Source organism: Danio rerio, chromosome 5 (genome assembly GCF_049306965.1).
Source record: "Danio rerio strain Tuebingen ecotype United States chromosome 5, GRCz12tu, whole genome shotgun sequence".
Taxonomy (NCBI): domain Eukaryota; kingdom Metazoa; phylum Chordata; class Actinopteri; order Cypriniformes; family Danionidae; genus Danio; species Danio rerio.
Window position 1 is genome coordinate 37,467,338 of NC_133180.1, and position 22,532 is coordinate 37,489,869.

General features: G+C 37.7%; 1 protein-coding gene across 6 annotated transcripts in view; it reads right to left on the reverse strand.

Moving 5' to 3' along the window:
* taf1 (TAF1 RNA polymerase II, TATA box binding protein (TBP)-associated factor) overlaps positions 1–22,532 on the reverse strand; it is a 40,987-nt gene that overhangs the window by 16,389 nt on the left and 2,066 nt on the right. For all 6 annotated transcript variants that reach the window (XM_073950442.1, XM_021476170.3, XM_005165316.6 and 3 more), the window contains exons 3-26: positions 21,739–21,862; positions 21,042–21,158; positions 20,836–20,958; positions 20,499–20,740; positions 18,948–19,172; positions 18,360–18,641; positions 18,052–18,238; positions 17,796–17,903; positions 17,501–17,668; positions 17,153–17,280; positions 16,959–17,066; positions 15,680–15,853; positions 15,399–15,572; positions 15,102–15,206; positions 14,791–14,991; positions 14,356–14,497; positions 10,511–10,641; positions 10,345–10,425; positions 10,104–10,253; positions 9,878–9,997; positions 9,555–9,730; positions 2,212–2,438; positions 391–598; positions 64–229 (exon numbers count right to left, since the gene is read on the reverse strand). In XM_073950442.1, coding sequence (XP_073806543.1) covers positions 64–229; positions 391–598; positions 2,212–2,438; positions 9,555–9,730; positions 9,878–9,997; positions 10,104–10,253; positions 10,345–10,425; positions 10,511–10,641; positions 14,356–14,497; positions 14,791–14,991; positions 15,102–15,206; positions 15,399–15,572; positions 15,680–15,853; positions 16,959–17,066; positions 17,153–17,280; positions 17,501–17,668; positions 17,796–17,903; positions 18,052–18,238; positions 18,360–18,641; positions 18,948–19,172; positions 20,499–20,740; positions 20,836–20,958; positions 21,042–21,158; positions 21,739–21,862 — 3,867 coding nt within the window. The remainder of the gene's footprint in view (positions 1–63; positions 230–390; positions 599–2,211; positions 2,439–9,554; positions 9,731–9,877; positions 9,998–10,103; positions 10,254–10,344; positions 10,426–10,510; positions 10,642–14,355; positions 14,498–14,790; positions 14,992–15,101; positions 15,207–15,398; positions 15,573–15,679; positions 15,854–16,958; positions 17,067–17,152; positions 17,281–17,500; positions 17,669–17,795; positions 17,904–18,051; positions 18,239–18,359; positions 18,642–18,947; positions 19,173–20,498; positions 20,741–20,835; positions 20,959–21,041; positions 21,159–21,738; positions 21,863–22,532) is intronic.

The following is a 22,532-nucleotide window of genomic DNA, read 5'->3' on the forward strand; positions in this document are numbered from 1 at the left end:
GTCATGTGCTCTCTTCATTTACAGCAAGACCCTTAATAAAAGAGTGCAATTCTAACTTGGTACCTTCAGGTCTGGTCGTTCTTTAGCCTTCTTGGTCTTTTTCTCAGGTGGTCCTTTAAATCGGTCTTTCTCTTGGTTTCGTTTGAGGCGTCGGAGCTGCTCCTGAATTCTGCGCCGTTCCTTTCTCATCTCCTCCCTGTGCTGCTCATCAAACAAAGCAAACTTGCGACTGCAAGAGACACACACACACACATTAATAATAATGAAGAAAAATTTCATGAAAAACATAGAACATATATTAACTTGTTACATGCAGATTGATGTGTACTAGTTTTGATTATTGAAATTTAGCTATCGTGACAACCTTACCAAGCATACAAACAGACTTACATGAACTCATCATCCTTAGTAGTGCGTATACGCAGATAAGCGTCAATAACAGCCGGTTTGCGTACAGTCTCGCAGCGCACATACTCCTTGCCATCCTCATCACAAAAGGTGCGATAGATTTTCAGCCTTCGCCCTGTTGCTGAGGAGTTCAGACTAGTGACGGAGGAAGCGTCATCATCTTTGTGAGAGCTGGTGGAGAGGGCACTCGCTACAACGCACAAACAGACACCTTTTTATTAGCATGGCCAGACAGAGGGCTGTATTTTAACAATCTATGTGCAAAGTTTAAAGCGCATGGCGCAAAAGCATTAATGGAGTGTCAGAATCCACGTTTGCTATTTTAAAAACAGAAAAATACGCTTTGCGCCACGGCGTATGGTCTAAAAGGGTTGTGCTTATTCTCTTAATAAGTTATAGGTGGGTTTTGAGAATAAACCAATCAGAGTCTCATCTCCCATTCTCTTTAAGGGCCAGTTGCGTCATGGCATAGCCAATTTGCTATTTACATGGCAGACTTTGTAAGTGGAAAAACTGAACACTTCACTAGAGAGAAAACAGTTAAACAGACCATCTACAGCGCGAGAATGAGCCTCCTCATTCTTTACTTTCATTTTCACTCTCTTTTATGGATAAGGAAACGTGTTGTAGGCTATGCACAGACATCGATTAGACTACATAATTAATTTTGGTTAAGTGCAAAGATTTGTTTTAAAACTATTTCTAAATTCAGTTCTAATTTCCAGCAAACGAATAAATGAACAATAATAACAAAGTGTGGTAAAAACACTTAGTTATATCCAAACACATGCTATGCCCTATATGGTCCAAAACCTGACAGGTGGACAAAATCTAAGCCTGTTTTTAATAAAATATAAATATGCATATAATAAATAATACTGCTAATACTAATAACATTATACAAAAGCAAGTTGTCATGACTAAACTGAAAAAGCCCCTGACATGAAGAAGGCATGAAAGCAGTGGTTCTTTTATTTATGTAGAAAATAATAATTTTTGTAAAATTTTATTCCTTTAATTATTTTTCATTTGTAAAGATATTTGCTTACTGCTGTACATTCTGTGTGTATTAAGCAATGTGTAAGGTAGGCACACAACTAACGTGCTATGTGCTGGACTTTAGACCTGCTCTCAGCTGGTCTATTGTGTAGTCTATTTTAGTTCCTCAAAATAGTAACGCGCCAGCAATGCGCCTTAACACCTCCTTTTTTAGACCAAAACGCCTATGGGGGCACATATGAGTGCAAATGCATTTGCTATTTAAACAGCGTGCTGTAAAATGTCAAAATGACACATGCATCAAGCTGAAACTAGCAAATAACATTTGTGTTACGCCTTGCGCCAGGTGAATGGTAGGGCCCAGAGTCTGCTGACTTTTTAGCTATTTCTGCCCATAATACATTTTTAAATCTGTGGGTTTATGGTCAAATGATTTTGAGAATATGGGAGTTAAAACCCTTAATTTAAAAAATAACTTATCTTTTAAGGATTACAACGCAAATCTAATTAGAACCACTTATTTGGCACATTAAATATCCAATAAATTACAGATGACATTACTTAAAGAATTGTATTAGCAATAAATTATCAAAATATGTGCATGTTATTCAATAATATTCCTGAAATTTATATAAAAGATGAATAAATATTTACATAAGTAAATAAATAAGATTCAATGTATGGCTCAAAAATGTGCAAATTTCTGCTGGTGAAAATTCAGTGTGACCCTAGTGATTAGTTACAGCGATAGACAAAGATATGGGTGCAGACCATCATCATCAACATCATCACACACACACGTACAGCCTTTGCGTCTCTCCTTGCGGCCCCTCTCCCTCTCGTTGTCCTCTCCCATCAGCATTCGCTGCAGCTCTTTCCTCTCCTGCTCTTCTCTCTCTCTGCTCAGCTGAGAGCTGGTCTTCTTATTTTGCAGCATGTTCTCGATGTTCTTGCCCATCTCCTCAAAATCACTGTCCTCCGCTGAGCTGCTGTCTGTGTCTGTCGATAACACCTCTGTGGACTCTAGTACTCTAAAACACAAAGGCACATGGACTGTTTGTGCATGCATACACTGTAAAAAATGCTGGGTTCCACACAATGCCTTTATGTTGTATGAACACAAATCGGTTAAGTTAACATAATTGTTGTTACAAATTTAAGTTGGTTGAACATAAAACAATTAAGCTATGCTAAAAATCTCAAGAATTGTGTTGTTTCAACTCAATTTAATTTGAGCAAATTTAATTAAAGCAGCAAAAATTTTTGAGTGTAGAATACTGTAACATTAAGGCTAGTATATGCTTATTATCAGTGTTTTTCTGCCATTTTCACAGGCGACGAGCAAAACAAATGTGCAAAATCTCTCCCTGACATCATATGACGCATAATGAAAAACACAGACAGAAATTGAAGACAAGTTGGTTTTTTCACTTCTGACACTTGCTTGCTGCACAGAAGCAGTAATGACCCTCATGCTTATTCCTTGTGTATTTATCATAGTGTAACATAAGCTTTTCCACTTCTGTTTAACCTCCTCAATTACAGTACACAAAAAGCTGGGCTGCGTCTGAAATTGCCTACGACTCAGTAGGTACTACACTTAAATTTACTACATGCCCGTTAAAAAAGTATGTTCTATATAGTATGAACCAGAGGTGTGGACTCGAGTCATGTGACTTGGACTCGAGTCAGACTCGAGTCATGAATTTGATGACTTCAGACTCGACTTGACAAAATATGAAAAGACTTGCAACTCGACTTGGACTTGAACATAAATGACTCGGACTTTCACTTGGACTTGCGCCTATTGACTTGTAAAGACTTGCTACTTTCTATAAAAAGCCCAAAAGATAAAAAGTATGTTGACACGGAGCGCTCTATCTCTGTGTGTGTGTGTGTGTGTGTGACAGAAAGCATGCGCGCATACTTTCGACCACTAGCGCTTTGTGGCGCACTTCCATGTTTTTGCACCAGCGGGAAATTTGAAGATGCCATTTTCATTCTGACTCGGAGAGTGAAATAAACACATCCACGATCTGCTCCTTTTGTTTTATTCAGCGGATTTACAACATCTGTCAAAGGTAAGAGACTTTACTACTCGCAATGTGTTACTGTTGTGCAAAAGCATTGTTTTACTGTTGTGCATAAGTCAATGAACTTCAGTTTTTTTAACCAAACTTACCCTCTCCTCATTTATTTCACATAATTATGAATGAACATGGCTGTAATTTATGTTTTTGCACTTGGTCGTTTGTGTCAATTCGCATATTATGTTTTATTTTTGTGTTTTGCCCATCCTCTGACAGTATTTTCTAACTATTTAATTAGTAGTAATAATAATTACATGCCATAATAACTAGATATATATAATTTATTTTTAAAGCTCTTAAAACTGTGAAAAAAGTGTTTTGTTATTTTTGGTGACATTTTGCAATAAGGTTTTTTTAGTTAATCTATGTACTAACATGAACTAATAATGAACTATACTTTTAAACCTTTATTAATTATAGTTTAACATTTACTATTGCATTATTACAATTTAACCCTTAAAGACCGAGACAGCCGCCCGCGGCTAAAAATAAGTATTGCTCTTAAATGTTTAATAACTTTTGATCCGCTGATCCGATTCATACAATTCAAAGATTGGCATAAAGAAGAGAATCTCAGCTTTCCAGTGCTGTATCACATAACATTCGCGGACTTTCAGAGGCTCCGGAATCAGTGCGGTTACGTCATCAAAATTTGACAACGCTGATTTGACAAAGAAACGCTCGTCACTGTGTCTCCGGACAAACCAGACATCATACATTGATGCATTGTCCCTCCTCCATGCCCAGATTGGTTCAAACTCGCTATATCACAACCAATAAGCATAGGTTTCGCTTTTGTTTGTGGATCAACAAGCTTTTTGAACAACACGGAATGAGAGATAGGCATACATTTATGCGCGGCTAAATAAAACGCAAAAAAAAAAATGTTTTGCATGAAACACATGCACAGCAGCATGCACAGAAACATGACAAAACAGTGACACAGCAAAGACGAACTGCTGCTCTTGCTGTTTTCAAAAGACGCAAATGAAGGTGCAGCTGTTTGTCTGCATTGCAGACAACCATATCCAAATCCATATTCACAGACAACCATATCCATGCTGGCACATAAAACCTAAGGATGTTCCATATTGAATCTAGTTTAGTTATGTAACTATTTATGGTATAGTAAATATTTATATCTATTTTTTTACTGAGGATTTGCACCATGTTTATTTGGACTTTGACACATTATTTATTATTTTCTTATTTTTTTTATTTGTTCATTGTAAGTGGTGTTGTTTATAGTAACTGAAAATATATTATTTGGAAAAAGTCAAATTTGCTTCACTGTTCTATTATTTTGTAACATTTTTTTTTTCTGTTTAGTTCATTCCCAGAACTTTTGGGCAAATACATTGTCAGTAAATAAATGCATTTTTTCCCCCATAGAAAAACGCCTTGGAATAACATTGAAATAAATTGCTATAACTTGCTCAGGGAATTGTGGATGTAGACAAAATTTATTTTGGAAGTATAAAACATCATAGCATGCATTTCTAAAGAAAGAAAAACAAACTTCATAAGGTTTTGTTTGAAATAACTGGAAAATGCCACTTTTTTAAAAAATCGTTTCTGAAAAATTCTGGAATATTTTCTGTCTTTTCATATGTTTTTGGACCAAAAAATATTTTAGACTGGACCTTTAAATGATACAGATTGAAACTTCAGGTTCTCCTGTTTAAAATGATATATGACACTTGAGGCTGACTGCTAAAATAAAAATAAAACTGCTTTTAAAAAAAATAATAATATAGGCCCATTAGGTGCCCACAAAATACCTCTAGGTCTTTAAGGGTTAAAGGTATGCTTGTTAACATTAATGTTAATGCACTGTGATTTAACAAAGGTTAACCAATAATTTTATTTCCATTAATTAATGAATACTGTAATGATTTGTAACTGTACTTCACTGCATTGTTTGTTCACATTAGTACAGATAAACTTAATTAATTAATACAACTTATTGTAAAGTGTTACTTTTTTATATTTTGGATTGATACTATTAATTTTATTTAGTATTTAAAACCTTAAAAGTATTTGTATTATTGTTGATGTTATGCCTCTTAGCAATATTTTAGTCCTCTACATGGTTTTTAATTAAATTTTTATTGTGAAATTGTAATGTAATGCATCTATATTGTTGAATTTCTGTTTGTTTGTTTTTCTGTATTTCCCCCTCTATATTTAAGGCTTATCTACTATTTTTAAGGTACTTAAAACCAACCATCTAATAAAAAATACAATTAACAATCACATTTCGTTTCATGAGTGTCTTTGTTCCTGTTTTGTAGGACTCTTAATTTAACAGATTTCATTGGAAAACACTTGACTGATCATTCAATTAAAGTTTTACCTTTATTATTCCATCACTCAATGAGATCATCTAATTGAGAGTTGAATTACTCCATTTGTAATTGTTTTTAAATAAACTAAAAACGAAGACTTGTTTTATTCAGTTTGTTGAATTTGAACTCTACATATTAAAAGATATTTAAAACCACTATTAATGTATTTAAACTAATATTTAAATTTATATAACTGTTTCACTGTGGGTATTTCTATTTTAATTTATTTAGCACATTTATTGCCTATTCAAACATGAAAACAAGTTTTAGATAATTTGTGGCTCTAATAAATTGTTAAACATTACAATATCCCTGCAGAAAAATCCAGCTTAAACCAGCCTAGGCTGGTAAGCTGGCTTTAGCTGGTCGACCAGGCTGGTTTTAGAGGGGTTTTGGTCAGTTCTAGGCTGGTTTCCAGCCATTTCCAGCCTGGTCTTAGCTGATCAGGCTGGAAACTGACCAGCAAAATCCAGCTAAAACCAGCTTGACCAGCCAGGTTTAAGCTGGACATAGCTGGTTTTGGCTGGGCTCCCAGCCTGGCTATGCTGGTCAAGCTGGTTTTAGCTGGTCATCTCTCAGCCTGACCAGCTAAGACTAGGCTAAAAAATGGCTGGAAACCAGCTTGGAAATGGCCAAAACCCCTCTAAAACCAGCCTGGTCGACCAGCTAAAACCAGCCTAGGCTGGTTCAAGCTGTTTTTTTCAGTAGGGATTTTTGACAAAATGGTCTAAAAGGATAGTTTACAAGTGCCTAAGTGGGATTTGAACCCCGTTCTTTATGAAAAGAAAGAAAAATCTGATTGGCTCTGACATTACTTTCACCAGTGGGCAGGTACTTCAATCTGATTGGCTGGTCTCTCGTGCACGTATTCAGTCTCACTGCGTTTGCTTGACTTTTGTCCACACTGGCGCCTCAAACCTTTCCTGCTATTGCTCTCCAGAGATCCTCCTGGTAAACTGATTATTCCAGAATGTTGATATGGTTTATCAATGTTGATGATGGTTTCCTTATTTTTATCACAGTTACATTTCTGCTTGCGTTAGTTATATTTTTGTTTAAATGTTTTTTTATTTGATTAGTATGGTACACCTTTCGGGTGATTAATAAATGTTTGTAAAACAAAATGCATTCTTTACATCCAACATCTATTCTCTGTGTCTTTAAGTGTTTGTAACTGGAAATATCTCATCATAAAACATACAGCCAAAATGTTATGGTTTATTAGATTAAAAATTTAATATGTAAGTCTATTTTAGTATTTTGGTTATTGTTAATAAATAGTGCCTCAATATAAATCATATCAAAAAGCACGAAAGGAAGAGGAAACACAAGACTCAAATTCTGTATATAATCTCTGAGAGCGCGCAGGAAAATGTGTGTGTGAGCAGTGCATATTTGAGAGCGAGAAAATTTGCGCGTGAGCAGCGTATATTTCAGAGCTCGCAAGCAGTTTTGTCCACAGAGGAAATCGGTGCACGAGCGTCACACAAGGTAGAGAGCAAAGTTCTTCATTGTTATGTGAAGAAAACAACGTTAATTTTTGTATAAAGTAGCCTACTTCGTTGAGAATATGTGCCACAATTTTACATTGCTGCTAGACAGATTTGCATCTTCATCTCTTCAGCACACACGAGATTCAATTGACAAAATACCAAGTTCACTCAATTTTACTTTGCAGCATACAGGAGTTGTTGGTCTAGTGCTGCCTCATTGAGGTCGTTTATGTAGTTTTAGTTAATCACAAGTTGATCACAGAAGACATAACATAGCACAACTAAACTTAATGAACTAGACAGCAGTAGACCTGCAATTTCTGTGTGATGTGAGGCAAAATTGACTCTATTGTAGTGGAACTCGTTCTTGTGCAATGTGCTGTGTAGACAAGATGCAGCACTGTTCAGCACTTTTTCAGAAAATTACATTTGTGTTTTTATATATCTGAGCAATGTTCTTTCATAAAAAAAGGTTTGTTTAATAAATACAGATCTTACAACCATACATAATCTGTTTACAGTTCATTTTTCTGTTAAAAAGACTCGAAAAGACTCGAAAATCAAACTATAGGACTTTGGACTTGACTTGAGACTTGTTGCCTTTGACTTGGGACTTGACTCGGGACTTGCCTGTCTTGACTCGGGACTTGACTCGGGACTTGAGGGCAATGAATTGAGACTTACTTGTGACTTGCCAAACAATGACTTGGTCCCACCTCTGGTATGAATGAAAGTAGTATGAATGCAACTCGTACTACACATACATACTACATCCACCATTAGTCATTATCATGTGATAACCCACGTCAGTTGAGTCGCTTCACTGAATTTTCTCGAGTTACATCATGGAATAGTGTAGCCTACTTTTGGAAGTAGGTCATCTGGGTACTTCTCGCCTATTGTTTTTTGCATACTATGAATTGGGACATAATTCTCGGCTCGCATACTTTTTTTTATCATCCTATATAGTAGTGTTTCTCAACCATGTTCAGGTAGGACCACCAGCTCAGCACATTTTCCATGCCTCCTTAACCAAACACGCCTGATTCAGATCATCAGCTCATTAGCAGAGACTGAAAGACCTGTAATGGGTGTGACAAAGGAGACATCCAAAACATGCAGTGTTGGCAGTCCTCCAGGAATGTGGTTGAGAAACACTGCTATATAGTATGAAAGTATGCAATTTTGGATGCAGCACTGGTTAAAATTTGCACAAAAAAGTCATGAAAGAAAATCTAATTTTTATCAAATCCTATTTGATATGTAATTGCTGTGTGCTCGACTAGACCGTTTTGAGCACCCCCAGGTTGTTTTACTTCAGCAGCAGATCAGGAAACATAAAAAAAAAACAAAAGTTGCTTTTAAGCTTGGAGTTACAGTTAGGTCCATAAATATTGGGACATTGACACAATTCTAATATTTTTGGCTCTATATACCAACACAATGGATTTGAAATGAAACAAACAAGATGTGCCTTAACTGCAGACTGTCAGCTTTAATTTGAGTGTATTCCAAATCAGGTGAACGCCGTAGGAATTACAACAGTTTGCATATGTGCCTCCTGTTTGTTAAGAGTCCAAAAGTTATTGGACAGAATAATTTTCACTTCAAATCAAATTTTCACTTTTTAACACTTGGTTGCAAATCCTTTGCAGTCAATTATAGCCTTGAATGCATAGACATCACCAAATGCTGGGTTTAATTTCTGGTGGTGCTCTGCCAGGCCTCTACAGCAACTGTCTTCAGTTCCTGCTTGTCCTTGGGACATTTTCCCTTCAATTTTGTCTTCAGCAAGTAAAATGCATGCTCAATCGTATTCAGGTCAGGTGACTGACTTGGCCATTGCATAACATTCCACTTATTTCCATTCAAAAACCCTTTGGTTGCTTTTGCTCAAATTAAAGCTGACAATCTGCAGTTACAGAACATCTTGTTTGTTGAATTTCAAAATATTTGTGTTGGTGAATAGAGCCAAAAATATTAGAATTGAGTCAATTTCCCCAAATTTATGGACCTAACTGTACATTGGTACCCTTTGTTTAGGCAAAATGTTAAATGCAAGCGATAAGCAGAAGCGAAAATCAGCCTTTAATCACAATTGTGATATTACAAAGCCTTCCTGTTTTTCTAAATGTCATAATCACAAAGACATTGTGAAGTATGATTGTGCAGAGTGATATTGAGGAAACTTCTGCAGTGTTTTTTGAGGTTCTCACTTGTTCTGCAGGTCAAAGATCCTCTGGCACTCCTCTTTGTAACGTTCTTGATGTTCGGCTACAGAGAATCGAGACCCACGAGCAAATTTACTCATTGGTCCTTCCCCTGAACGAGCCTGCTCAGTAGACATGGTCCTCACGACATCGATAACCTCCCAACGGGACAGTTTCTTTATCTAAACACACACATAAGTAAATATATATAAATAAATAAATACATTTAGAGGTAACAGACCATACACTTACCAACATACAATTTTAATACATTTAATAGAAATATCTATGATCTTGTATCTTTGATTAGTTTGTTGGGTTAGTCTCACCTCTTCTTCAGGAACCCCAAACTTGCGAAGCAACTGCTTGGCATTTTTGAGTGATAGGCGTCTCAGATCAGCATCAGTCCCAGTTACTGTCTTTTTTACTGGCTGAGGCTCTCGATCATCCTGAGTAAACATAAAAAAGCAAGAGTGTTGGAGAATGTGGGGGTGTGGAATATTTTTATTCACCTGAAATCTGCCAAGATGTGCTAAATGGTCAGACAGTACACACCTTCTGCTGCGTAGGTTTGTTAGGGACTTTAACATATGAGAATCCCTCTCCACACCCGGTAGGGTCAGCAACCCCTGTGACCTCCAGGAGACACTTGCCCTTCATGGCTGCAATAAATGCCCGAGTTGTGTTCCATGGTGCAGTGCGTACCTGATCAAACCCGCATATCAATATAATCAAACCACGAACAGAAAAAAAACTGCACAAATACAGTATTCAAATGTACTCCTCATTCTCTGACCTCATCGTCAATCTTCATCTGGAATTCCTCCTCATTCTCTTCCTCGGGTGCAAAGAAAGACTTCTCACCATAACCAGCATCCTGTGAAAGAGAACAATGCACATCAGCTGTTGTGGGTCTCTATTAAAATCGTAGATATGAGGAAATCAAACATGCATGTGCTAACCTTCAGCCTCTGCTCTGCCACCAGCATACTGTAGTATGCACAACACTGCTCTGGGGAGACCATCGCTCTGATCTCCTCTTCAGTCGGAAGCCGGAAATCAGGTTTCAGCACCCACCAGTTAGAGTCCATGCCTGAAAGAAAAGGTTGAAAGAGGCTCAGTATAGGACAGAAAAAACAGGTGCAACAGAACCCCTTCTAATACTGTATCCTATTTTACACGGTTAACTGGAACTCTTCCTTCCTCATTGATTAGTTATAATCAGGGCTTGACATTAATACCCACCAAATGCAGGTAGATTTCAGCTGTAGCCACTCTGGCTGGTTGAAGATCATTTTTAAATTGTAGTTCACTAAAAGCAGCACAAATGACAAAATAACTGTTCTCGCAAGCAAAAGAAAGCAGGTGAATACTGAATGAGAGGATGATCGCACACACGGAGAGACGTAGGCTTTCTTCACCCACTGAATAGAGTTTTAGTATCACGCACGAGAGTTTATAAAACTTTCGCGCTCCCGTTTCCTTGAGCAAAGCAAACATGCCTGCGAACGCAACTTGTGCTCTCAATTCTCTCTGAAATAGACTGTACAAAAAAATGATGCTCAAGCACTCACAGTCCTTCTGCTTTCAAGAGCTTCAGATTTTTTAAAAATATCTTTTTGTAAGCAGCAGCAGTTGCCACTTTCGCCTTTTACCATTCTTTAAACAGATTATTAATGGGCTTAATGTTTACTATGTGCATGTGATCATCCTACAATTATCACACAAGATTAGTTTTTCACCTGCTTTCTTTTTCTTAGTTAATTTTTTGTATTTAAGTTTAATTACCATCATTTACAATAACATTGCTTTAATAGGAAATTAAGTTCCTATTTAGGTTAAGTTAACTAGTGGTCTGGGACCTTTAGCCTGGACAGACTACTGTGCGTATTCATCCATGACAATAGTTGTTTTTAAAATGTCTTTTTTTTTTTATTTTGGAAAAAAAAAATGTTTTGTTGAATAAAAATCGCATGTATATTTGTATATTAGTTGATATTTGCAGCTAAGAAATTATTATTTATTTATTTTTGGTGTGGCCACAGAAAAAAATGTAAATCCTTAATGTTGAGTCCTAAAAAGTCACGTGAAATAAGAAGTAATTGCAAGGCAACATCGTGAAACCACAACCCATTTGCTCATGCTCATTGAGCAAGGTCATACACAGCACACAAAAAAAGTTAAATGAATGAGGCGGTGGACATAACACAAAATCTACATTAAGTAATTTTAGCACGCCAAAGTCAAATTTATACATAAAAAATATATTTTCCCCAACAAAAAAATTGTGGCCAGTGAAAATGTTGAGTGGCTAGTAATGTTGGAAAACGACTAGCCACAGTAGCTGGTGATCCAAAAAGTTATTGTCAAGCCCTGGTTATAATCAATTAGCTACTTAATAGTAACAATTATCTAGGAACAAAAACCATGTTTAAATTAATTGTAAATAGTTAATTTGAACATTTATGTGCTTCTCATGCCCTATTAGTGATATTTTGTGTTAGGCTTGCTTTACACAAACTACATCTATAATGAGCTTCCTTTAGCAATTAATATAAATTATAAAAGGGTTATAAATAGTGAAACCCATCAAACTTGTTTGCCATGAGATCTTGTTACTTCTACATATCACACACAAAGATTTTGACACTTTGTACGTTTGGATTTCTGTGGTTCTGTGTTGATCCTCTTTTGTGTGGATTATGTGAAACAAGGCTTAGGCAGAATTATGAGAGGTGATGTGCTTCTGAGCACAACTGCTGTTCCTGTCCTACCTTCCCAGTACCAGAAAAAGAACTTCCTGCCTCTGTCACTTGTCCTGCCTGACAAAACACACACAGTGACTGAAAACAAATTTTCTCTTGTGAATACTTCTTGCTGTTCTTTACTCCCAGTCCATTTCATATCTTTCTTAAAGGGGCAGTATGTGATATTGACGGCTGACGGTTGAACTGGGTATTGCAGTTCAAATTCACAACAGATGCTCACTAGGGTTGCCAGATTGATGAGAAAAGCAGGAATTAAAATGATTAACAATGGTCATTAAGCTCTCTCCATCTCCCAAACTGATCTCCAACAATTATCCTGTTAATTAAATGTTTTGTGTATTGAATTATCCTGTTGTTAATTTACATTTAGTCAAAGAGTTATCATAGATGGATGCCTGTTTAAGTCAATCTCCCTAACAGATGAAACAATTCATCCCCTCCATTTCATTCACTGAAACAACCAGTGGTAGTGTTAAATCCACCAAGCTGTTTGAGCTATAAAAGTAGTACAGAGGTAAGCCAAATTGGGTTCATTTCAACTGAACGTTTTTAAGAGTGAAAATCTGCTATCTCTGACCTACTTTATTTGCTGGCTTTTCATGGCTGCAATATGCTGTGTTTTCTGCCAACTTGGTTTTTTAAAAATACTATTGTTTAACTTGGCAGGCGGTGGCATCACACAGACCAAAATAAAAACAGACACACTGACACAGAAAACATATTTCCATGTAGCATTGTTGTTAAAGGGGTGGTCCAGAGTGCATTTTAAGCCTTGATTGTGTTTATAAGATGCAAAGCAATGTGTGCTCATTCTTCACTAGTAAAAAAAATAATTTTTTTTTATATATCTTACTTTGATTATATAAAGCTACTCAGCTAACATGAAAACGACTGTCATAATTCCTAGCTCCTCCAAAAAGCCCGCCCCTCTAGAGGCTAAGATTGGTCAGCTAACATAATGTGCTGTGATTCGCGGATTGACTCCACGTCACCAGGAAAAGCATCACGCCTCTACAAGCAGGCGCTTTTGCACTGTGTAAACACTGTCAGTCAGTGTAGCTGTTAGCAGTATCAGTTTGTGAATGAGTCAGACAGAAAATGACACAGAACACACAGCAGAACCTCACGCCTGCTCTCTAAAATAAAATCTATGTGTAAATAAAAAAAGTGTCTTTCACATATACTCAGAATAAGTATGTGTAAATAATATGAAACATTAACATATCTTTTACAAGTTTGTTATTTGAGATGTAGAATGCAGGGAAAGCAGTTGCACAGAGAGACACTGCAGCACTGCTGAAGATGGTGGGTGTTTACAGACGGTTTTTGACAGATAAATATAAATTTGTAGCTAAATTGTTAACAGTGCCAAACAGAATTTCCAGTTGTTTGCATCCTTGTTTATGTCCTTGCTACAACATACCGGTATTGCTAGACGCTGTGCATGTTGTTGATCAATTTTAACAAATAAAAACAAATACAGGTTGTGGCTCACAATTCACAGCTTCTGCTATTATGGTTGGAGCTGCTCCTTCTTTGAGGATTTTTTTGCCGAATCCAGCTCTAAACTGTATATGTGGTATATGCGCATAATGAATTTACGTAACCTCAGGTGCTTTGTGATGTCACAAACCCAAATGTATTTTGTTATAGTCCCCAAACTTTGTTTACTGTAAGCTTTGCTAAGCTAACTCTGTAAAAGCCAGTGTCTCACTTTACATTACACTTTGAGCGTATTAAATTCAGAGATGGTGTTTAGGTTCACACAGCTACAATACACAACAACTAAAGTTTAAAATATGATATTTTAGCGGACCACCCCTTTAAAAAACTTTATGTAGACTTAGCATGTTTCTTTAATCTCTGTTAACATATTATGGTATTTTTATGCTTCAGTAGTCAAAACAAAATACATACAGAACCTATAATAAAGGTGTAATAGCTATAATAAATATCCTAGTTGGTAAGAATTTGCTGAAGGTTAATTTTAGGAATAGATTTAAGATGAATATGCGTGTATGAGAGAGGGTGTAGGGCACCTGTGCGTTTAAAGTCAGCACAGAGTTTGAGGCGTTTGCGGATGCTGCTTTCAGAGTGAGATGGAAACGCTTTCTTTATGTCTTCCATACGAATGCGGCGAGGACGATCCTTACTCTTCCAGAACAGACGATAGATGAAAACCTACAGAAAAAGACACTTTTTTTAAAAAAGCGTTACAAAAAAGTTCAGGATTTTAATGTCATAACAAATCCAGGATTTAAAATGTTCTATAGGGATCCCACAGGGCTCAACGCTGGGCCCGACATCCCATTTATAACTGCGTTACTCTAAATAGCATATATAGTAGATACTCCAAATAATACAAACACTAAAGAGTTGCCTCATGCTAATATGTCCTACATATTCCACACTTAAATCACACTTTACACAAATATCAAGCAAAAACATAATGAGAAGGCAAGAAATGGAGTTACCTGAAGAAAATCTCGAATGTGTGTGTTGGCTCGTTTAGAGTTGGGCCCTGGCACCTCATAAAGAGGGCACTCCTGACCCACAACAAATATGTCCACAAGCTCCCGGATAAAGTAACCCTGCCTCGTCCGGATAATGAGGAAATCTGTCTCAGGCATCTTATGAAGGTATATGGGAGCTCTAAACAAGTTATTTTCAAATGCCTGTGACAAAAACAAGCGTAAAATAAAATTCCTACAGTATAAGAGTATTTTATGAAGAAAACAAGATCTTAAAATAGAGGATGACAGAACTGTGCAACTGTGTATGTTACCTGTAGCAGCTGTCCAGGGTGCAATGATCCAAGGAATGGTGAAGTGTGGCAGTAAACGGTCTCTCCATATTTACAGTCAGGTGCGCCTGGGTCTTTACCTGGTTTCTACAGTCAGAAACATTGAGTGCTATAATCAACTTGGAAACGTAAACCCAGACCATGAATTAAAATTATTGAGACATAAATATGAGCAATGAGACAGAACCAAATTTATGTAAATAAAATGAATACTCCATCTGAAATGTCACTTATAAGTCAGCACTGATTCTCTTAGTGTCTCTTGTGAATTTGACTCACTCTTTTGTAATAGTTCTTAATCTTAGATGCCATGCCAACTTGCATGTGAAGAGGAGGATACTCCTCACTGTATTCAGCCAAAACCAGGTCTCCGTCTTTGCCTGTCAGATCCTGAGCAGTGCGCATAAAGAACATGTCCCCTCCACCTGATGCCTGCCGCTCCTGTTCTCGCATCTAAGAAAGATTTTATAATGATATAAATGAAGGATATATAAATGTAAATATTGCATGCAAACTCACACTCACAATTACAAACATGAATTATCAGACAGTTTGCCTACCTTAGCCTTTTTCTTGATGTGTTTGAGAAGTGGTTGGACTGCGTGCGGACCAGGCTGGGACAGTGCTCCAAATGAGTACTTCTTCAGAGAAGGTCGATGGAACTGTCGTAGTTTCATGGGTCCCATGTGAGTGGGGAAGAACGGCTGCCTCAACTCAACCGTAGGAATGGAGTGCTGAGGAAAGAATTGAATGATCCAAGGTCAAAGAACTATTTTATTCATTTGTTGCATTATTTGAATTAAATTAGCAAAACAATAAAATGACACTAACAAGATTTTCTTGTATCTTGAGGAATTTTCTTGTTGATTATAAATTCAGACACACATTTATGTATTTTAAACAGATGACAGACTCATTTCACAGAAAGCTGTGCATAGGGCTGTGCAATATGACAACGTATGTTGTATGGACAAAACAAAAAGTGTATCATTTCATATTATGATAATATTGGACCTAGTTTCAGAAAATGTTTCATGTTTTGTTGATATTTATATTACTTCTGTACATTTTTTGCACAAATATGTGTAGGAAGGCAAATTATCATTTACATTTGTTTATATGGCAAAACTTGTATTTTTTACCAAGAAGTTTCATACAGATTCCAAAGGCAGATACTGATAAGATCAAGGACTGGTGTGTGGACTTTGGGGGTTTTACAAAGCAGTCACATGTTGATTGGTCAGTTTGTATGTCTCAGTATTGGGGCTTTGATCACATGGTCAAGATACAAAATAGTTGGTAAACTTTGCCTTGAGTTCTTTGCCTGCTCTGTGCTTTCCCTGCTCTGCTCCTCTCCAGCTCTGGACTCTATCTTCTCTGACTCTCAGGCTCTCCTCTGGGCCTACTCTCTTTGTAGTTTTTTGTAGTTAAAATCCCATCTTTACAGACGCTCACATATAAATGATTAGATACGAGTATATAATTTTAAATGTAAAAAAACAAAATATATATATATATATATATATATATATATATATATATATATATATATATATATATATATATATATATATATATATATATATATATATATATATATATATATATTTTTTTTTTTTTTTTTTTTTTTTTTTTTTGTCAATATATATAAAATCTATTCTAATTGATTAAAATGACAGAAATGGTACTGCATCATGACATATATCATTATCAGAATATATAAGATGACTTGTATCGTGATATGAAAATGTCATCAGATTGTCCAGCAAACAAAAACGCTATCGGCTCATGAGGACCACATTATTCAGATACTGGAAATTAACCAAGGCAGTGTCCTACCTGAATGATGTTTCCGCCAAATGAGCCCCTGAGGCCCTGCTGTTTGGGGTAGTAGAACTCATCATTGGACAGATTCCAGGGATCTTTGATCTCCGGTTGGGACATATTCTAGAGCAGAACAGGAAATAGTCACAAATCACACACACCTTTCTCATCCCTGCTGTTCCTCACTATACATCATCCTCTTTTCCTACCTGTTGGGGTTCATCTTTGATGACGCCAGTCTTTCCCAGCAGAATGCGACTTTTTTTCAATGCTGTCTCTTTTTTATTTTCTTTGGAGGGTGAATGTGAGGTTCTCTCCTCTTTTTCATCTGGGATCTCTGATAATTGGGTAAAATAACAAATGTAAAATAAAAAAATCTCAACATCCCTTAATTCCTAAACAAATCACAACAAATCACTAGAAAACTCTTTGGAAGTTCTAGTAAATAATGGGTTGTCTTGAAGTCAAAAAATGTACAAAAGTAAATTTATCTAAAATAAACATTAAGTAACCATCCACAAGGATTTAAAACAAATATACTAGCATTGATTTAATACCTAGTATGATGTTCTCATCATTGGGGTTAAGGGTGAGAACAGGAGGTGAAGGGATACAGTCCATGTTCTGATCATCCCAAATGATGTTGTCTTCCCAACGTCCATAAACAAGCTCCTCGTTATCAATTGGGAATATTGAGAACCATGGGGTGTCATCCTCATGAGAAACTGTAAGAAAACAGAAATTGAGTTTCATCTACATTGAAGTATCATCTTCAATATAACCTTATATTAATCTCACAGACAGTGCCAGTTAAGATTCAAACATGAGCAGAGAACAAACAGAAGACAGTACCCTGATGATCATGATTATGTTTGTCTCTCTTGGATCCTGTTATGGATGGAGTTTTGGTCAAAGGAGGAGGGGTTGGGGGCACCAACTGAGAATTACTGCGGCTTAGACCTGGAAAACACACACACTTATTTATTCCACTAAAACTATGACCAGGACAAGTCTACAAACGTGTTCCTCTGATGCAATGTGCTGTCAGCATAGTGAATGTGCATGCGTGATCTTCTCTGTGCTTGTTGCATCATAGATATTCTCTCACCCTGCTGAGCGTTGTAAGCATTGGCGTTTCGGGTCATGCTAGTAGGCAGCCACCCAGCCAGACTAGCACGCTGAGTTTTAGTGCCCTTGTGTTTTACATCCTCTCCATTCCAGATAATGTCTTCCTCCCACTGCAGTTGGGTCACCATTAAAAACAGCTCATCCTGCATTGGAGCATCCTCATCCGCCTGCAAACACACAAACACAAGTGCACACAATTAAATTGAGTTGTCTCTATTAAAATGTGCTGTACTGGTTATTTATTGCAAATCAAAGTGCAGTAAACAGTGAAACAAACACAACGCTGACCTTATCTTGTGATTCTTGTGGTGGTTCCTGCTCAGGCACTGGTTCAGAAGCTGGAGGAGTTGCCATTTTTGTCACTGCATCAGTGTTGTCTTCCTGTTTGTCATCTTTCAGCTTAAATCCATAATGAAAGCCGCTGCCATCCTCCGGGACACCAAGCATGTCATACCAAAGCTGTGCTGGACCATAACGCCACTCAGCCACCTTTGGCCTCATCTCAGACACTTTATCACCTTCACCAGACACCTGCATGAACTTAGACTCCACCGGAGCCATCATGGTGATCTACAGAAAACAAGACACACAGAAACAGAGTGTTTTCTTTCTGACACCATCATTTTTTAGGAAGCGTCTAAGTCAGAGGTGTCCAAACTGGGCACTGGAGGGCCGGTGTCCTGCAGATTTTTGCTCCAACTTGCCTCAACACACCTGCAAGGATGTTTCTAGAAAGCCTAGTAAGAGCTTGATTAGCTAGCCCAGGTGTGTCTGATTGGGGTTGGAACTAAACTTTGCAGGACACCGGCCCTCCAGGACCGAGCTTGGACATGCCTGGTCTAAGTGGACATAAAATGCTGACTCAGTTAGGATTACCTCATCATCAGACAGACACTGCTCTGGGGGTGGAGGCGGTGCATACTCATAGTCCCACCCTGATTTTTTCTTAGCCCCTGGTTCAGATGGCAGTGATTCAATGTCACCCGCAGCTGCCATGTCAGACTGTGGCTCTTTCTGCTTTCGTTTTCGCTTCCTGCGCGCACTTCGCCATACAGATGGCATGTTCTTTCCAGGACCAAACAACCGCAAGAACCGCAACACCTGGCAGATTAGAAGGAAACATTAACACTAACAATGAAACACTGCAAACAAACTAATATTTCAACACATATGGGTTTAGCAATCTGACGTAGTAGTATTCAAGCTTTACATTATTTACTAGAGATATTGAGCCAGATTTACTAAACAGTAAAAACAATCTTGACAAATTGTGCAAATGTGATCTACTGACAAATAATAGAGCAAAGGCATAGCAGCTCATTTCCTTAACAGCCAACATAATCTACCAAAAGCAGTACAAATTAATGTAGGGTCACAAGAAGAAGAGCAGATGACAACCAGGGATGAACAAGCAACTAACAACACACCAGTGTTCATTGTCAATGAAAATAAATGTAAAACACGTTCTTTGATTACCCCTTTTTAGGGGTGTCAAAATTAATTGTTTCTGCAGTGCATCGCGATGCAGACGCGGACAATTCGTTATCGGTTCAGTAATAATCATAACCAGTTATAATGAACTGACATCATTTATCTCATATGCGCTATGTCGCGAGGGAGGTGAGCGCGGGTATTAACAACATTCCTAGAGCCAACGCAGAAACTGTGCACAATTTCACTGCGTGTGTGTGTGTTTTCTGGACAGTTTTTCTCTGACACTTACAACAGAAGCCCCTATTTTTTCAACTCACTCTCACTCTCTCACTCACTGGCCCATTTCACCTGCTGGCGAGTGGGCGGTCTCACAATATCGCTCCCGAGCGAGTGAGCAAGCGCGCATGTGTGTGTTTGCTTGTTTGGTGCTGTCTGTGTTTGTGTATGTGTGTGAATGAAAGACAGTGTGGGAATGTGTGTCTGTGTGTGTGTGTGTGTGTCTGTGTTTATACAGACAGCTTGTTATAGCCTCCCCCCAAAATACAACACTGTGTATGGAAAGCATCGTCAATGCACCGTGATATCGGATTGAACTGAATCCATGGCATGATAATCGTAACCGAACCGCTACGCCTTTTCCCCAAAACAATGGATATGGTTAGATGCTAACAGAGGTTACAAAAGCATGCAATAACACTGATGAAAAATAACTACATTCAAATGTAGTCTAAAAAATAAAAACAAACCAACATTTATTTTTTTTGTTCTAATCCGCTGGAGTGCTGCACTTCGCTGTTCATTCATTAAATTAGCAAATCAGAATGAGCACAATCATAGTTTTCAGTAACAGTACTGGTGCTGCAGACCAATCAATGCTATGTCGGTCACTGCATGTCTTTAGTAAAGCCTCACAATGGCTTTTTCATTACCAAAAGAGGGTTTTGCACTGCCACAGACTGTTAGTAAATCTGGCCCAGTGTGTGTTACAATCACCTTTCCAGGTCTGAACTCAGGAAAGAGCTCAGTGACTCCAGGCAGGGCTTTGGCAGCATCTTTTTGCATAATCCCTGCGAGAGGGAGGGTGAGACACCCTGCCTTTTTCCCTGTCCCTGAACCCTGAGAAGGTCGATCGCTCTCACTCTCGCTGTCCGATGAACTGCTGAAATCAACCTTATCACCCACAGATGACGGAGCAATAATGGAAGGCAGGATGATACCATCTCCCTCATCAGTCACTAAGAAAACAAAAAACATAAGTCACAAAGGCAAGACATGACAGTAAGAAACCTAAAATTAGACTGATTATTGATCAATCCCAGGTCTCATTTACCACTGCTGTTCTGAGTGGGCGTGTCATCTTTCTTCGCCGTGATTGGTTGAGTAGGGGGAGGGGGAGGTGGCATGAGTTTGGAATCAACATCCTCACAATCAGCATCATAGTCATCCTCGTCATCTGCATATCATAATACACAGATGTCAGTAATTAAAATGTACATATGCATCAGTATTATCTGCACTATTTGGGCCAGTGTGTACCTGTTCTCCGCGAGGGCTGCAGGTTGCCCATGGCCTGTCTGTATTTGCGAGTTTCATCCTCGGCAACTTCACTGATATCAGAGTAATCAACTGCATCTTCAGTGCTCCTCACCCATCCTAAGCCCACACACAAAATTAGCACACAAAGTCAAGTTATCTTGTTACCTTGTTTATCTAAATGCACAGATTGTGTACAAATCTTACACCAATTTTTTAGTATTATTTTTGGAAATTTTATAATACAATAATATAAATTGACAAGAAAGTAAAGTTTGAGAGAAAAAGATGCATGAGTCGGGACTTGAACTTGGGATGCCTGCAGCACCGTTGCCCTTAATGTCGGCGCACTTACCACTGGGCCATCAGCACCAATGAGCTCTATTATGAGCCCCTTTTGACAATATTTAATACGTTATATGTGATCCTATTACGTGTCTAAGAAGTTTCAGCTGCAAATAAAAATATTACACCTGGCTGTAGATGCCAATTTTTGAGTGGAAGCAATTTTTTACATGTCTGTTAAGATACTATGGTTTATATGGCCTATTTAAAAATAAAATAAAACAAAAAAGGGTGCAGTTTTTCTACCTTTACAGGCTGTTGGTTTACAAACACTGTACACGCACTTCACTGTTCAAACAACGTGTAAAAGTGAATTTTACAAAAGATCTTCTTAAAATTACAAGGCATAACAGACCTTCTGCGTCAGTGCTGCTCTGATCTTGCTCTTGCTCGGCTGTTTCCTCCTCGCTGGCTGTGATCTCTGTAATGAGTGAACCCAAACCCAGCGTTCCCAGACCAGCCAAATGCTTCTTTGACTCCTGAGAGAATAGAGCAAGTTGATCACACAACATGGACGTTGGATGTTTTTTAGCCACTAAAGGGTTTTACACTGACATTGACTATGTTTACATTATCAAATGATTGACCCTAATCTGAATAAGACACTTATATGATTTACGTGTTTACATGAGTTGCTTTTTAAATGTTCGTTTCATGATCCCATTTTACATGTTATAGCACATAAATCGCTCAACGTCATTGCATCACCACACTCATTTCCAGATTCTCTCTGGAGTTTTATGTAATTTCAGGTGTTTCCTTTTTAATTTGTCGACTTTAACTGCAATTTGGCACTTTTATTTTCATTCAGGAACTGTTTATTCATACTCCTTGTGACAAACGGGATACTGGATGAGAGTATAAACTGCTGGGAGAGTGTTGTTTTTAAGGAATTTGATACTGCACAATGTATAGGAAAAAAAAACTCAGGTTTCTATGGTCCTTCACTAACCCGACAGGTGCAGAAAATAGTGTCAAACAGCCGTGTGTGTGTATGGAATATGCTTTTGCAAAAAGCAGCAAAAATCCTACACAAACGTGATATGGTGTTTACATGTCTGTACTGCATTACAATTATACGACTAAAATCTGCATTCTCCACATGTCTTAATTCTATTTACTTCCGTTTAGTTCGATTATGACTTTAGT